General features: G+C 39.8%; 1 protein-coding gene across 3 annotated transcripts in view; it reads left to right on the top strand.

The window, feature by feature from the left end:
- The window catches only part of GUCY2C (guanylate cyclase 2C), a 69136-nt gene that overhangs the window by 16526 nt on the left and 34127 nt on the right, over positions 1 to 18483 (top strand). For all 3 annotated transcript variants that reach the window (XM_077170156.1, XM_077170158.1, XM_077170157.1), the window contains 6 exons: positions 1962 to 2073; positions 3244 to 3379; positions 5125 to 5210; positions 7525 to 7636; positions 12713 to 12794; positions 16519 to 16624. In XM_077170156.1, coding sequence (XP_077026271.1) covers positions 1962 to 2073; positions 3244 to 3379; positions 5125 to 5210; positions 7525 to 7636; positions 12713 to 12794; positions 16519 to 16624 — 634 coding nt within the window. The remainder of the gene's footprint in view (positions 1 to 1961; positions 2074 to 3243; positions 3380 to 5124; positions 5211 to 7524; positions 7637 to 12712; positions 12795 to 16518; positions 16625 to 18483) is intronic.

Genomic DNA, 18483 nt, shown 5'->3' with positions numbered 1-18483 from the left:
AATGGAGAGAAAATTCTGGAGCAGAAACCACCTTTTATCACATCCCCTTTTTTTTCACCATTCATCTTCTCATATGGTTAGAAACCTCACTAACAAACTGTACCAAGGAGGTAATGTGTAAGTCAGACTAAGTTTAAAGAAGGCTTCACTGGTCATGCCTGTGCCCTTTGTCCCCATCCGTGAGGTCATAAGATTTCTCTTGTCTCAATGGATCATTACCAGAATTGATTAATACATTAATACATTACCTGCAATCATTACCTTTCTGTGTTCAAATAAGAGTCAGCTACTGCACTGGATCTTTCCAATATTTGCCTAGTCAGTCCAGTAAATTTCACTAACAATATATTTCTCAACATGAAGGGAAATGAAATAAAGGAGGAAACGTATTTAACTGCTAGATGTTCAAAATGATAATTCGGTCAATCAATAGCCTTTTAGTTGAAGTCCAGCAAAAAGGGCAAAACTGTCAAGATTACAGCCCTACAATGACATTGATTTCAGTACCTGCCATGCCCTCGGGAAGGGATCCTAACTGTAACCTGGCGCTTTGGTTCACCATGCTGTTATGACAAGTACCGCACAATGGGTTGACTTGAACAAAATTTATCTCCTCACGGCTTTGGAGGCTGGAAGGCTTGCCTCCCACCAGGGTTGATAGCGTTCTGGCTGGATGGCAACCCTTGTGGTTCCTTGGCTTTTCTGTCATTTTTCTTCCAGTTCCCACTGACTTTGGGCTTCTCCCTGTGGCCTTCTCTTCCTGTGTCTGACTTTCCTCTGCTTCTAAAGGACTCTATTAATTGGGTTAGAGGCCACTTTCATTCAGTTGGGCTACATCTTAACTAAAAAACACCTTCAAGAGATCCTATTTATAATGGGTTCACACCCACAGCAATGTGGAGTAAGGTTAAGAACATGTGTTTTGGGGAGTACATAATTCAACCTATCATACCGGGCTGGTGTAATTTTTCTTTCAGCATATCGCCAATCAACTGCTAAGGTGCTGGTACTCCTTTGTTACTATTCCCCAAGGACACCCGGTGATGTTCTAGGAGAGTGATGAGATTAGAAACCAAATAAACATGGGTTTAAATTGTGATTCTCATGCTTCTAGTTCATTTAGTCTCTTGAGATAAAATCTTATCTGCAAAACGAGTATTAAAATACAGACTTTAAAAGGGTGCTTTTCAGATTAGATGCATTAACATGAGCAAAATACCCCAAACAGGTCCTCAGCACATAGTAGATGTGTTCACCTGGTAATTTGAATGAGGAATAATGGCCATCCTAATTATTGTATTTCAAAAATGTTATATGCTTTTCATCTTGAAACATTAGAATACTCAGAATGCTTCAGAAACCACATGATTGGCAGAGCGATCTCAGACAGTATTGAACATCCTTAATGTCCGAAGCTATCTAGGAGTTGAGACTACGAAGATGCCTAAGGTGATGTCCCACATGTCAGGAAGGCCACAGTCAAGGGAAAATGCTTAGTCTTCTTATGCTTATCTTGCAACATCTGAAGAGTAAGCTTAAGTGATAATATCTCTCTCTCATATCCCAATATCTCCAAATTGTTATGAGCACATAGGAAAAAGAAAATTTCCAGGTATAAATGAAGACTCACTAAACCTCACAGGCAAGTACTAGGTCACATGTTCATAGCCCAAAGAATTCCCCTCAAGGAAGTGTATGCCTTATGATCTACCTTTGCTTTTGTGTACATTAACCACAGCTGCCTAAGTTCTCATATCCAACTTAGCAAATATAGTAGAAAATAAGACTTCCTGGGGAAAACAGAAAGTTTTGCGTATTGCTAGGCTAAATTTTTTTTTAAGCCATGAAAAATTTGAAAGCATTTTCAAGGTCTGATGTAATAGTTTATGTGAATTGTAGAAGGTAAATCTCTATTTCTTGAGGGATCTAGTTTTCATGGAAACCTGTGTTTTTTATTACAGTAACCATTACTTTGAAGAAAATATCACAGCTCCTGACTATATGAAAAATGTCCTTGTGCTGACACTGCATCCTGAAGATTCCAGCCTAAATAGCTCCAAAGATTTAACACTAGTAAGCATGCATTCATATTCTTCTCTCTCTCTCTCTCTCTCTCTGTCTTTCTCTCCCTGTCCTGATATGTACATAAAGATGCCTTCTGCCCTCAGGACAGGCAGTTCAGAGCTTTGGGATGGGAGGAGGGTGGAAGGGGCAATCCTGAGGACTCTGGAGAACATTGGCATGTGAGGCAATGGCCAAGTCCCAAGAGCTGTAAAGAGAGTTGGGCACCTTTGAGGGTATCACAGTTTTCCTTAGACTAGCAGTTCTAAACCCTCTTGTTTATGGCCCTGCAAAAATTAGGGGCCACAACCCTTTTAGTAGCTGGGTTTTAGCTGGATTCATTTTATTTCATGACATGATGATTTCAGCAAAAAACTGAAACCAATGAATGTGTTTTATTTTTCTTTTTTATATATTCCAGTAAACATATTTCTGGATTTAATGTTCAGATACCTCTTGCACTGCTTCTAGGCTCTGGCAAAAATGTAATTCTTCGCAGGTGGGCAGTCCACAGTGCCCAAGCTGACAAAACTCACTTGGTGTTAGTGGGGCACAGATTGTTTATGCCCAGCTCTGTGAAGGGCACCGTGCCATGGTTTCAGAGGCAGAGGAGTTCGAGCCCCTCCAGCATTCTCCCCAGGGAAGACATTTGGGGCCAGAGGTAACACACCAATCAGAGCTGTCTTCAAAGCAGGTTCAGTGGTATCATCCCAACAAACTCTTCACGCCCCATTCAAGATACTGAGAGGCAGGGTTTGTTTGTTTGTTTTCCTCTCTTTAATTCTTTAACGAAAACATTTAACTATAGGTGGGCATCATTTCTATATAATGTCATACAAGAATTATATAAATGTTGCATGTCCATCTTTCCTGGTTGTAATAGTATATTCTATCATGATGGGAAGGAACTACAATAGCTTGTAGTTACTTGCCTAAAAGCAGTGGTCTTGATTTACTGATCCCCAAAGAAGGCAGAATTGTGGCATGCAAACACTAAAGAGCCCCTGGCTTAATAAAGGATTTTCCAAACATCTTCCTAACACTATCCCTACAATACCCCTCTTAGAGACTCACCTTTTGTTCTTGGCCTCACCCACACTGAGCCCAAGAACATTTTGCTCTAGGATCAAGACTAAAACTGCTTTTTCAGGAACCCTTTAAAGATTTTCGTTTCTCATTCAGGTGAAAAATGACTTTGCAGTTGCCTACCTGAATGGAATCTTGCTCTTTGGACACATGCTGAAGACATTTCTTGAAAGGGGAGAAAATGTTAACACCCCCAAATTTGCTCATGCTTTCAAGAACCTCACTTTTGAAGGTACTGGTCACCTAAAAACAAGCAACAACAACCAAACCCAAATTTATACTTTCTACAAAAAGCCTCAGAAAAGCTGGGCTCAATGTATGGACTCTGGGAAGCAAAGCGGTGTGTGTGTGTGTGTGTGTGTGTGTGTGTGTGTGTGTGTGTGTGTGTCAATAAATGGATCAACAGCCAAAAAGCTTTGAACTTAATTGGAGGCATATATCATGACATAAACTTTGGGGTATGCTATTATTAATACCTGAACCCCAGTTTAAGCTGCATACTTTCCAAATCTTCAGCTATCACAGAAGGAACACACAGCTCAGGCCCTGTTTTTATGAACTCACCTCATCCTAGGGCATGTTGATTAGTGATATCCTGACTATGCTGGATAAGCTAGCAAGAAAGAAAAGTATTTGATGTCTGATTCTGGTCTCCTCTTGTTTTCCTTTGTATCCTTTGGGCATCGGGGCCCCTATGCTGCCCTCCAACTACCAAAACCAGCACCATCCAGGAGTTCCCAACACAGTTCCTCTGAACTGCACAAATCAACATTCTCTTTCTCTGTGAGCCTCCACTGAAACTCCTGTTTTCATTTCCCAGGTCACATCTAGATATTACGGAGTTTCCTTTCAAATCTAGTGTTTGCTAAGTAAAATACAAATGGCAGTTGCCTACTCTAACCTGCCTTGGTCCTCACCCTGACAAACCTTCATCCTGCCAACCAACTGCAGAGTGAGCTCCTGCTCTTGGCTTCAGAGAGCAGCAGAGACCCAGCCCCAAGGCCTGAGGGCTGCACCCACTGCCATGACGGGGAGAAATCATGTCTGCTCCCCTGAAGCAGCCGAGAGGGAGTGACAATCATGTATTGATTATCCATTGTGCCCCAGGTTCTGCCAAGCACTTCATGTATATTCTCAATTAATTCAATTACATCCATAATCATGGTCAAGCATCCTAATAACCACTAAGACAGACTTGCTAACCACAAATGCCAGGAGACATTTCTTTGTGTCTGAGTTTAGCTACCTAGTAGCTGTACAACTATGGGCAAGCTATTTGATATCTCTGACCTCAGCTTTCTCAACAATAAAATTGAGACAATATTAGTTTCAATATCATGATATTTGGGGGAGAATTAAATGAAAAATATGTATATAAAGCACTTAACACCAAGTCTGGCATATAGTAAATACAAATAAATATTAACTATTAGGTTGAACCATAAGAAACTGCTGATAATTGGTCATTTTTTTTTACCTAAATTCATTTTGTAGGTTCATCTTATACTGCTGTTATTTCATCAATGAATAAACTGAGATTCTGAGAACTTAAGTAATTTCTTCAGTGTCTCACCACCAATGAGTGATAGAGGAAGTATTTTGATCTTACAATCTAGATTGGATTGTATAGTAACCTAAACACTTGTGCAATGGTTCAGTAAATATTCTTAGCAAAAACTTGTCACTAATCAGCAAAGAGAAATTTATTGGCTGTCTACATTGGATGCTACCCTAAATGCAATAAATAATTTCTTTCTAATTAAACCACATCTCCCAAAAAGGTATCTTTCATAGATCCCAGGGCCAAGAACCACCAATACAGGTGTCACCTGATTTGATCATTAGAGGAAAGAATTCTTCAGTGAAATAGAGCAATTTGAACCAGTTTGACTCCCCCCCTCCCCACACTAGGATATGTTTGGTCCCTTCTGGCAAGAAGCCACTGGCGGTCGCTAACCCTCTCTGATTTTGCCCTAGGGTACCTGGGTCTTGTGACTTTGGATGACTCTGGAGATATTGACAACAACCTGACGCTTCTTTACACCTCTGTGGATACCAAAAAAGTATGTCTGATTCTGAAATGCTGACTCCTTTTCAGAAAACTCAAGATGGTGTGACTGGATTAAGGCTGGGTGAAGAGCGAGAGTTTAGAAGAGGAATAAACAGCAAAGGAATTGGAGAAGTTATGCTTAATATTTGCAAACTAGTTTATTTCAGACTTAAAATTATGCTGCACCTGGGACAGTATTTCTTAGGCTTTTTTCACCCAAACTTAGATGCGTGCTCTATTTACTATATTAAAAAATTACTTACCCAGCACCTGCCATGCAGGAGACCCAGGTTCGATTCCCGGCCCATGCACTTCCTCCCTACCCACCCCACCCCATACAAAAATTCAATAGATGGTACGGCAATAACAGGACACTCATATGGAAAAAGAATGAAATGAGACCCCCACCATACAGCATACAAAAAATACCAGCAACAACAATTTATCCAGAAAAAATTGATATAGAGACTAAACTGTCAGTGGGACACCAATAAAAGGATGACAGGTCTTTACTAAGAAATATTTATTTTTGTTCAATCCTACAACTCAATATTTCTGGGAGACATCACCTGTTCTCTCCATCTGAACACCCATGAAAATCCCTCTGGTGCATTTAAATGGCTCTGTCATGCTGTGTCTTTAGGCCCCTTGTCTATGTCTTTTCTCATCAGCTACATGGAAAGTCCTTTAAAGAAAGGGAATGGGTCCCAGTGACCTCCCGATCTCCCAGTGCTTAGCTTCTTACTGGCCAGTAGTGGATGGCTGATAAGCATCTAATTTAAAATTAAAACAACTGTCCTTCTGCCATCTGAAGTTGTACTCACAACAAATTATGAAAGCCATTCTTCTAGAATATACCACACGGCCAATATAGAGCCTTTTTTTTTTTTCTTTAAAGATTGGCCCCTGACATTTAACTAGGAACCTAAAAGAAAAAGATCTTTTATTTTTGTCATGTGATTTGATGTTATGAGCCTTATGACACCCAAAAGTTATATATGGGGTGTCTATTGTGACGCAGCTTTATAAAAGGTATTTGCAAGAAAACCATGAAAAGCTAGAGAAGAGGTGCCCAGATTGAGGAAATTAAATGAGAAATTTGGGGCAGCATTTCAGAAGAGCAATCCATAGTTATCAGTTACTATATTGAAGCTTCAATATAATACCATCTTTGGCTTGAGAATACCTTCAAATAAGGTCCCCACAATGCTTCCTTTACTAATAGTAACAATGAAGAGTATGTGAGGTCCCTGTCAGTCTCATGACTGTGCTTCAAAATGAAAAATATTGCCCTATGTATTTACTCTCTCTGACAGTAGAACTAGTTGAATTTTTCAATAATCTTTTACCATCAAAGTAATTGTGCTTTTTATAAAGTGTCTATTTGGAGAAAACAAAGATTAATTCTCAAAACAGCATAGCACTATAGATTGTTATTCTTATTCTTTGTTATTCAAAAAAGATTCAATGTACTATAACCTAATATTTAAGAGCTTTCCTGTCCTCAGTGCATGTAATTATAGCATCAGCTCCAAAGTAAAGAGTAAAGTTTTGAAAATGTGAAACTTTTACCCAGAAGGGCTGATAATTTAATTTTACCATCTGTGCATTTGAAGGACTGTTGGTGGATTGAGAACAACTGTCAATTTTTTGGGCTCTCTTACAAACTGGTTCATTATATTTGGCAGGAACTTAAGGATATATTAGCTCTCAAATTGGCAAATTGCTTGAAAAATAAATCTTGTGTCTTAGAAACCTAATCAGTGTCATGGACTAGAAGACACGTTAAAGCAAAGGAATGGAAGCGATTAGAGAGATGATTTAATTGACCAAACTTAAATGTAGAATTATTTCAGGGCCACTTGACATGTATCAAAATGATATGATGGATTTTAGCTATGGTGCATTTTCTCTAGACATTATTTTCAGTAGCAGTTCAATACTGTGGAAAACACTGGCCCTTCATTTGCCACATGGCTTGGAGCTGATCATTTCATTTTTCATGCACTCTGTTTTAACATTTGTAAATTGAAAGACTTGAGCTAAATTCTCTAATGACCCAAAGAATCTATATTTGGCAGAGGTTACTGGCATCATCCCTGGTCATAAAGAAACAGAAAATTTAGCAGTCAACCTGGAGCTTGAATCCACGTTTATGCTGCAAACAAATGAGCAGATCCCAGCAAGCGGGTTAACAGTTACCTGGCTTCACTGAGACACATTACTTTGAAATACAAGTGTCCTTGGGCAGCCTGGTCCACCTCAGCAGAAGTTGTTCTGATGTGTCTTTTTCTTTTCCTTCTTTTTCTTTTCATGCCCTGGGACAGTACAAAGTTCTTTTGACCTATGACACTAAAAAAAATACGAGTAGCCCCGAGGACATGAGCCCCACGTTCATCTGGAAGAACCACAAACTTCCTAATGACATTCCAGGACAGGGTAAGAGATTCTTAGCACAAGTTCTTTCCCTGAATTTGGTTTTCTGATAAGGAGAGAAAACTCTACAGTTTATGCAATTAGCCTTGCTTGTTTTGCTTTATTTTGCTGTCAGAATTAGGTTTGCCAGGTTTGTGAACATGGACTTTATTTCCCTGCTCAATGACTAAGGCATTGCATTGCTGATGAAACTGTACTCTAGCTATGTCTGTCTTGGAACCATCCTATCTTTTGACATAATTTATTGCATAAAAAAATAAGGTCGGGCAGCTGGCAAAAATGAGCACAGAGACATCTATTTTTGCTCCACTTTACTGGAAAAAAAGTTCAAAGAATAGATATTTGAGCAAAGAATAGTGAATGTCATCAGACTGAGAGATGGTGTGTGGTCATCCCCTTTCACTCGTCAGTTCCTCTGGAGGACATGTACTTGAGCGGTGATGATGGTTACCCGCCCCCTTCTGATGACAGCCTGTCACATGGAAAGCCCTCCTGTGACCAGGCCTGTGGGTTTGCAAGTTGCGTTACAGCTGCACAACAATGGTCCTCGCTGGGCAAAGCCAGTCAGGTGTCTCTTGGGCAACAAGGTCTCAGGGCCACTTGACATGTATCAAAATGATATGATGGATTTTAGCTATGGTGCATTTTCTCTAGACATAGCTAGAGTCTGTCCGTGACTGCCTGGCCAAGACTTACCATGGAAACAGTAATTCCAATTTGGTAATTTACTTTAAGGAAAAAAATCTAAAATATGGACAAATATTTCTGCCCAAAAGTGGGGGGGGAAAAGTAGAAACAGCATTAGTAAAATGATTTAGAAAATGATACTTGCATAAATGGAGCATTATGCAACCAATGAAAATATTTTATAAAGAATTTTAAATGATGTGAGGGAAACATGATGTAAGGTAATAGAAAAATACAGCTTTTTTTTAAATTTAATGAGATCCCAAGTTTGTAAACCACCATATAGAAATAAGACTGGAAAAAAATATATGCTAAAATGTTTATGGTAGTGGCCTCTGAGTGATAGGATTCTAGGAGAGAATTTTTGTGTTGTTGCTTTTTGTATTTTTTCTGAATTTTCCAATTTCCCCATAATAAACCCGTACTAGTTTATGATTTTTAATTAGAATTAAAAATATTAGCTAGAAGTATTTCTTTCCTAGCACTTCTTCACAGCTAGACGCTCTGACCTGCAGGCTGATCTCATATAAAGGGAGCATTTCTGGTTTGATGGCTTGCTTGTGTTAGAGCTCCGACTGGATTTCTAGTCCTCTTCCATGCCACAAGTCAAATTTGGTTCAAAATGATTCCTGTGTCCTTGTCCAACAGGCGTTGGCAAGTGACTAAAGCAAGGGGGGAGGTGAGAGTGGAGATAGAGTCTTCTAAACAATGAACAAGGCTGAACTGATTTCAGATATACTGTTTTTACTGCTCTTTAAAGTTGATTTCTTTTTTTTTAATTTTTTACATGGGCAGGCACCAGGAATCGAACCCGGGTTCTCGGGCATGGCAGGCAAGCGTTCTTGCCGCTGAGCCACCGTGGCCCTAAAGTTGATTTCTGGGTGGCCCACGGTGGCTCAGCAGGCAGAGATCTCACCTGCCATGCCAGAGATCTCACCTGCCATGACAGAGACCCGGGTTCAATTCCCAGTGCCTGCCCATGCAAAAATAAATAAATAAATAAATAAAATTGTTTTCTTTTCTTTAAAGAGCTTTCTTTCTTTTTTCTTTTCTTTCTTTCTTTCTTTCTTTTGTTTTTTAATTATCTCTAGAACCATCTTTAAGTTTCCTGGGTTTTAAACCAAACTTGATGTTCTAGTTTGCTAGCTGCTGGAATGCGATATACCAGAAATGGAACGGCTTTTTAAAAGGGGAATTTAATAAGTTGCTAGTTTACAGTTCTAAGGCTGTGAAAATGTCCAAATTAAAGCAAGGCTACAGAAATGTCCAATCTAAGGCATCCAGGGAAAGATGCCTTGGTTCAAGAAGGCTGATGACGTTCAGGGTTTCTCTCGCAACTGGAAAGATGTGGTGAACGCGGCAACATCAGCTAGCTTTCCCTCCAAGCTTCTTGTTTCATGAAGCTCCCCCATGGCATGTTTTACTTGTTCACCTCTAAAGGTCTCTGGCTAGTGGGCTCAGAAACATGTTCCAAAATGTTTCCACTTTTAAAGGATTCCAGTAAACTAATCAACACCCACCTGGAACGGGTGGAGTCACATCTCTCTCTAATCAAAGATTAATACCCACAATTGGGTGTCACATCTCCATGGAGATAAACTAATCAAGTTTCCAGCCTACTGCCCTAAATGGGAATTAAAAGAAACAGCTGCCTCCACAGATGGATCAAGATTAAAACATGGCTTTTCTAGGGCACATAACCCTTTCAAACCAGCACACTTGACTTCTGAAATATTTCTTTTCTTATGGCCTTCTGCAGGTCTCTACTTCATTTTGTAACTTTTTGAGCAAAACTATTTTTTCTTACTCCTTAATTCAAACTTCCATGTAAAACTTTAGGTTTGTTTGTTGTTAGTTAGTTGTTTTTTTCTGAATAATTTTTTTTAGAACATTCTCATTTTCCTCCCCAAAATCCATACCCTTTATATCCCCTCTATTATTTAGCTTTCATGTAGTGCATTTATTACAATTAATGAAAGAATACTACGATGTTACTATTAACTATAGATCTTAGTTTGCACTAATTGCATTTCTTTTTATTAACACCTTGTAATACTAATGGATGCTTGTTCCAGTTCATATAAGAGCTTTTTATATTTATACAATTTAACCACTGTCATCATCCACTCTAGGTTTCGCTAAGTGATACAGTCCCAGTTTTTATCCTCTAGCTTTCCTTCTGGTGACATACATAACTAGCCTTCCTCTTTTAACTAAACTCACACTCAGCTTTGTTAATTACACTTACAATCACACAGTTTGCACTATCCATTTCTGAACCTTTACAATCATAGGCTTATATTTTTAATAATTTTTTTTCAAGTTTTCAGATGTCTTAATTATTGAATACAAGAGTCCTGTGGTTTGTAAAATACTGAACTGTTCAAGAGTAATTTTTGAGAGTGTTTATTACTTACCTAAAAGAGATCACATTAAATATTTGTCTTATGTACTATAGGGACATATTGTCTTAGGCATCTTGACTTCACTCTCAGTTAACTAGAAAATTCAGTTAGCCAGAACTTTTGATTGCTTAAGTGTTACTATATTTCATTTTAAACCTCACAAATAAAATAACCGACTTTTTCCAATAGTATATAATAAGATATTCATGGCTTGTCTTTTATCTGTGTCCACATCTGCCAATTAAATAGCAGAAAGTTTCACTTGGTGATTTCACCATCACTGTCTTTTCATTCATTCCACAAAGTTGCACTTTAATGCCAGGCAATTTTCCAGGCACCTGGGATGCAGTGATGGGCAGTGCAGACCTTGTTTCCATCCCATACCCCAGCCCTCATTACCTGCACCCTGGCTTAGAGCCATACCTTGCAGCTGACTTCCTGCCCCAGCCCTGCCTGTCTCCGCCCCAGCCCACGGGGCTACCGAAATGAAAGCATTAAATTGGTTTTGTCACTGTGCTGTTTTTACAGTTCAATTGACCACTCAGCTTTACTTTCAGAATAAAGTCCAAATGCCTTAATATAGCACAAAACATCCTTAATCTTCCTATTTCTCCAGCCTTATCTTTCACTTTTCCTGAAATCCTTTCCCCATTCCCTCAATTCCCTCCTACTTCTTTAAAGAAAAAGCCACAGAATTTTATGCTACTGTCTTTACTTCTGCTATTCCCTCTGAAAAGGATGTATCCTCTCCCTCTGTATCCAACTGTAAGCATCCCCTTATCTGCACAAGTTAACGTGAATTTCACCTTTCTTAAGTCTCACCATCCAGGGCTATTTGTATCGAACTTATCCTACCAGACTTGTAGCCATAGTACATATATCACACTATTTTGTTTACATCTGTTTATACTATATACTTCATAATGGCAGGCCCACACCTATTCATATCTCCTTGCCCCAACACAGTGTCTTTGAATTAATGTACAAACGAATCACAATATGAGATAACTATGAATACGTTTCTAGTCTGAACTCCAGCACTAATCTACACTGTTAAGTCAATTAACTTCTCTTGTGTAAGTGTGAGTTTATTCCCTCTGTTAAATCAGGAGATTGCTTAACTGATCCCAATTTTCCTTCCAACTATCACGTCATAAAATCTTGGTATTATTATACTCGTTCTGCGTTCATTGTCCAAGTAAAATAAGATGTGATTATCACAGCCGCCACCAGAGGGCAACAGAGCTTAACCTTAGCTCTAATGTGCTCCGATGACTTACCTAACAAGCAAAACTAAAACCTATGTTGCATAGAAACTGCTATATTAAAATATAGCATACTTAAATGCTACATAATATATTTAAATGCTGTATTTAAATATTAGAATTATATTTAACTCAATGAAATGTTCATACTGTGAGATGCACAGAAGAATTGAGACGTGCCGAGGAACCAGCAGATAGGAGCGCTCATCTCCTCTCGAACTCATTCTCTAGTCCCGTGCAAAAGCAACTTTAATAGACTGCTGAGGGAAGCACCTCCACTGTTGAAGTGGTCTTTCTGGCAGTCACTTTTTTGTTTGTTTTTTCTTTTTTTGTGTTTTTATTTATTTATCATCATTATTATTTTTTTATTTTTTATTTTGGCAGTCACTTTTGTTTAGAGATAGTGGTGGCAGTGGTGTTGGCGACAAGAGTGCCGATGGTAGTAATAAACCAACGGTGAATGTGCTCGCGATGCAGCTCTGATTCCCGGGCATTAACTTATTTCTTCCCGGAGAAGAGTGGAAATCCAGGGGCTGCATGCTCCTTGCTAAAAGTTTCTCCTTAGCAGAAAACAAGACAAAATATTAAAAAATATATATACATATATATTTTTAAAGCGTCTCCCTTCTGTAAGTTATATAGTAATCTAGAATCTTTGAAGTGCTTCTTTTCTCTTTTCAAAATCCTTACTCAAGCCTTTGTCCCCGTCTCTCCCGGCCCAGGCCCTCAAGTCCTGATGATTGCGGTGTTTGCCCTGGCGGGAGCCGTGGTCCTGCTCCTGCTCATTGCACTGCTGGTGCTGAGGTACCGCCCCCTCCGCTCCGCCCACGCCTGACCCTGGGGTTGGGGGGGTGGGGGTGGGGGGTGGAGACAGAGACAAAGAGAGACTGACACGTGACGTCTATTGGTGCTCACCTAAAGGTCTCTAGGCAGAGGTAAGACCATGAAGGCATTTGGCAGCAAAGCCCAAATGAAGGGAAGAGCATTATGAAGTGCACAGAATGGGGCTTTGAAGTCAGAGACTCCTGAACTCAAACCCCAGTTCTGTGTTTTGCCAGTTGCATGGTGCTAAGTGTGTTATTTAGGAAATTAAACATGATATTAAGCTTCAATTTCCTCATCTTAGCTGTCATGAAGGTTTGAAATCAGATATATACATATACATATATAGAAATAGTGGCTATTCGTAAAAGGCATTCTATAGATGAACTGTTTTTACCATTTTATTGGTATGTTGTGGGCACCATTTCACGTATATCGCTATTTACATGATGGTCAGGCTAGAAGAAGCTGAAATAGTAGGAAACACCTACTCCATTCTGTTTTAGCATGGAGAAGGAGAGACCCAGGAACGCCAAGTGGCTTGTCTAGAATCACATCCCCAGGTAGTGGGCAGGGTCCGAACTGGAGCTCAGGTCTCCTCACCATCTGCAATAGGATTGTTGTCTTGTACTTGGGCATACAAGTAGAGCAGGCATTGTGCCAGGGACACAATGGTTGCTTAGAAATATTTGCTGTGTATGTAAATGAATACATGAATGACACTTTACCTCCTGATATGTGTATGTTAAACACATGAAATGTTCCATCCTTACTGGATTATCAGAGTCATCCCCATGTGCCAGCGAAACCAAACAATAATTTTCTCTGCCTACGCACACTTTGGTCTGTGTGCCACTATGCTTTCTCATGATAAGCAAGTCCAACCTATCACATGCAGGTTGAAGATTCCACCAAGAAAGTGGAGGAGGCCATTCTCTCCAACATTAACACAGAGCTTGGCTCCTGACTCTATACTGCTTCACAGTATAGGAGATGGGCCACGGTGTGTGGTGACCATTTAGTTGAAGGAGAGAGCAGAAGCCAAAATTTGGAGAAAGCGAAGCCAGTCATAACAAGGTCACAAGTGTGGTTATTGTCCCTCAGAATGGGTGTCGGCCTAAGATAGGGGTAATTCATAAAGTTACGGACAGTAATGGAATAGAAAGTATTTTCCATTGTCTCCAAATATCAAAGGCAGGTATAGGGCTTCCTAATGACCAGAGCATTTCTAATGGCACGTCCGTGAGGAGACCTGGAAGATGTGATGTTACTCTTGTAATTCGCCATTGCAGAGGCTTCTACAAGAAAAGTAGTGAATGATTTATGACATCACCTAACTCAACATGAATGACAGTCAACATTGTTGAGTACCAAAAGTCTCCTGTGGTCCAGAGATGATCACCTGCAAGCTTTCAAGGCCTTGAAGTTTTCCCTAATTGCCTCCAGGTTTTAGAATCATAATTGTTGACCAGCAATATGCCATTTTATATGTATTAAACAGAGAAATACTCAGAGTTAGATGGAAGCATAAGAAAAGAGGATCATTTCTGCCTAGGGGACATTAAGAAAGATATCGTGAATAACCTTGAAGGTGAATAGAAGTTTGACAAAAGAAAAAGCAGGAGGGGAGCATGGGTGGTTCAGTGGTAGAATTCTCATCTTTCATGTGGGAGACCCAGGTTCAATTCCTGAATCATGCACACACACAAAAAGCAAATTCAAGGATAAGTAATTAGATCAATGGAAAAGAATATAAATCCTAGAATCAGGCAAAACCAAACTTGGGAACTTGGAATATGACAGAAGGGACATTACAAGTCAATTGGCAAATGATGCCGGGACAATAGATTTTCTACATGGAAAGAAAAATTAAAACCCTACCTAACATCCTACACAAAGGTACATTTCATTCCATATCAAGTTTTAAATGGATGAAGGACCTAAGTGGGAAAATCAAATTTCAGAACTGTCAGAAGAAATGAATGGAAAATGTCTTTGTGATCACAGGGTAGGAAAGTATTTTCAGTCAGGATAAGAAAAGTCATAAAAGAAAAATAAATAAATTTGACCAGAATAAAATTGACGCTTTCTGTACAGTAAAGTTAAAAGAAGCAATAAGCTAGAAGAAGGAACTTACAACACATAAAAGGACAAAGGCTTTTGTTTTATAGAATATGTAAGGAACTCAAGTAAATCAATAAGGAAAAGGCAAATAATGCAATAGAAAAATGGGCAAAATTATGAATAGACAATTCTACATGAGAAGTAAAATAGCCAGAAATATTTATAAAGATACTTAGTCTGTTTCTTAACCAGGTAAATGCAAATTGGAGCAACAATGAAACACCATTTCATATATATCAAAATTGTAAAAAAAATTAATAATACCATGTATTGTCATGATTATGGGGAAACAGGAATTCTCATGATGGAAGGGTAACTTGGAACAAGTACTTTGGGAAGCAACTTTTGATAATCTATCAAATTGAAAGTGTCTATCCCTTACAGAACAAGAATTCTGCTTTATTCATATTATCTGAAGGAAGCAATTATAAAATTGTTTTATACATTTTGTATGTTGGGATGCAGGTTTTTAGGTGTCCTCTGTACGTTTCTATTTTCTATATGCACTTTTTTTTTCAAAGAGAGAAAGAACTTATTACAGGGCACATAGTAGGAGAGCAGATGGCCTGTAGGCCCAAAATCTGTCTCCTTGAACTGCAGTAATTCTGATAGCTTTATTAGAGAAAAGATGGGCAGGGTTTAGGATAATGAGTATAGTGGCCCCAGATGATGTAATTAGAGGTGATCTAATCATCAAGCACGCAGACTGATTCCATAGTTAGTCACAGAACGTATGTAAGAAAATGGTGGAATGAGGTGTATAGGTGACTTACAGGTTAAAGTCTGCATGTCAGGCAAACCTATCTTGGTTAGATCCAGTCTTGGTCATCAAGATAACTTTGAACTTGGGGTAGGTCAGTTCTAGGTTGACCCAAGATCCTTCATTAATAAACATTAGGGGCTGTCTTTAGCGATTACAAGACTCTAAAGTTGAAAACTGAATAACTGGGTACAAATGAATGTTAGTCACAGGGCTTTTACAATCACAGGAGCAGAAGATAAGGGCTATTCGATCATTATCAGAGATGATCAAGGCAGCTGCACTACAATTTAGATGTTTCAGGTATTTCTCTCTTCTGCTCCAATAAACCAGAAAGCAAAAAGGAATATCTATATAATGATTCAGCAGTCAAAAGCATCCCTTAAATCCTGATTTCTTTGTGCATTTTTAAGGCACAGATGCATAAGAAGAGCTGGCTTGTGTGTTCTTTGGTGGTTTAAAAGTTAACATTTTTGCCTCTAAAGATGATCACTTTAAAACATTTTTTTCTCCTCTGTTTTTATCTCACTCTTTCCATGTCAGCAGTTCAGATCCTTCATGAGAGTGAAGGACTGCTCTAGTGAAGGAGCTGGGAAAGTAAAAGGAAGAGAAAATTTTAAAAGTATATAAAAGAACCATCAGGAATGCTTATAAGGTCCATCGTGGTCAGCACCCGCCTGGCCAGTGAACACAGTGCAGCTTTGGGCGGGCCTCCCTTACCACACTCTATCCGAGAATGTCAGGTTCTAAATTTCTCCCAGCGTTCACCCTGGGAGATGGATGCCAACTAAAACCTATTGACCGTTTCTGTTCCATCCACAGAAAATTTCAAAAAGACAATGAACTTCGCCAGAAAAAATGGTCGCACATTCCTCCGGAAAAGATCTTGCCTCTGGAGAGCAGTGAGAGCAACCACGTCAGCCTGAAGGTAGGGTGTCCTCTCCTGCAAGAATTCCAGGGCTGGTGTACCTGGCCAGGTGTACGACAAGACCTTGGTGGCACAGATAGGAAATGTGCCAAGCAGGGATTGTTTTCAAATCCAAATGATAAGAATGCTTAGATGTTTTCTAATTTTCAGCTCCTACTTTCCCCGTGATTTTACCTTACCCTAAATGTCAGCTGGTCAATCCATTGAGCCCTTCAGTGGAGCCTGATATATGGTGTGTGGCTCATTCTTTGCATCTGACCTAGAAGAGAAATGTACATACAGGGAATCTGTCATGGAAGGAAGGCAGGAATGGGTGGAGTGTTTGAGGCCCCCTAGACCTTTGAAGCTAATTTGCCCTACTAAGGGCCTATTTTTCTTGTTGCTGAAGAAAGAGGACCCTACCTACTAATATATACCCACGTTTTCCCTCAGCCAGAGAATGTCATTAGCAGTCAGTAATAGCCACTTCCATTCATTGCAGTCAATACTGGATCTTTGTTGCTTCATCTACTCCACAGAGCACAAGGTTACGCACAGCTAGTGAGAAAACTTACCTAGTGCCAGCTATTATAATTAACACTTACTGAGGACCTATTATGTGCCAGTTTCTCTATATGCATTGACCCATTTCACCCTCCCTTCAGTCCTGTGTGGCAACAGGGCTGGAACTTCAGGAACCACAGCTAGAATCTGAACACAATCTAACTTTAAAGCCCGAGATCCTAACCGTTCATTATTTTCACATTATTTTCAAGTTTTATACCAAAGCATGCTAAATGAGAGCCAGAACCTCCACATTAAGAAATTGATTACCTGAGTTCCTCTGAGCAGGACCAAATCAGCAGGGTGTTATGATTTGAGAATGCCTCTCTGCCATAATTCAACAGAAGTAAAATTGCAATTTGGGCCAGGTTTGCCTCTGGAGCCTCTTTACCAGCTCTTAGCATCCATCCAAGTTTGCCCTTATTGCCCTCTAGTGTCTTGGAACCCCCATTGCTGAATGGGGACTGGGCACTTCCTTTCCTCCACAACTGCTCCAAACACCAAAGTGACCCCTTGCACATTCTGAACCTCCCATAGAAAAATTTTCTTCACAGAGGGCAACCTCTCAGGCTGGTATCAGGATGAAATCAATCTTGTAGTAATTCACACTGAGATGGAAATGATCACGACAAAGGACATAATCACCCCAGAGACTATCGAATTTCAAAGAGAGAATGCAGTTGACCAGATGACTAGTTGGCAGTACTTACTTGGAAGTCATTGGAAAGAGGAGTGGAGCCCTTCAAAGGGGTGAGAACAGCTTCCTGGTGTGCCCTGTCTCCCCCAAGGCACTGGGAAGGGCCCCCACCTGCGCCATCCCCGTACAGGGGCAGCCTTCCTTCCATTCCTCAAATGTCACCCCACTGCTCGAAACCCCCGTGTTGTCTTCATTCTTTTAGAATCACGGTAAGACATCATGTCCATGTGTGTTTTCTGCAAAGGCGAATGTTCCCAGAAGGTATGACCCTAAAGGAAGAAATTTAGAGGTGATTCAGGCTGTGGTTATGGTTGCTACTCCGAGTTTCAGACAGGCTGCCAGGGGGTCTGGGAATTGGCTCCGCAGTCAGGTCATCAGGAAGAGCCAGAAGAATACCCAAGGAGGTCAGCTAAAGCCCGCAGGAGAGTAGAATACCATACTGCAGATAGGTGGTGGCTCAAATCCTGATACTCATCGAAGGAGGAAGCAAGACTAAGGGGCAAGGCTATAAAAAATCAAAGTCACATATTCCAGAATAGAGCAAGAGGGCTCGGAAAACCAGAACAAAAAATCCAGACAAAAAAGAAGTCAGAAAGTCAAAGGAATGGAGTAACAGAGA

Source organism: Tamandua tetradactyla, chromosome 7, assembly GCF_023851605.1.
Source record: "Tamandua tetradactyla isolate mTamTet1 chromosome 7, mTamTet1.pri, whole genome shotgun sequence".
Taxonomy (NCBI): domain Eukaryota; kingdom Metazoa; phylum Chordata; class Mammalia; order Pilosa; family Myrmecophagidae; genus Tamandua; species Tamandua tetradactyla.
Note: the sequence above shows the minus strand (reverse complement) of the source record. Positions and strands in the feature narration are given on the sequence as shown.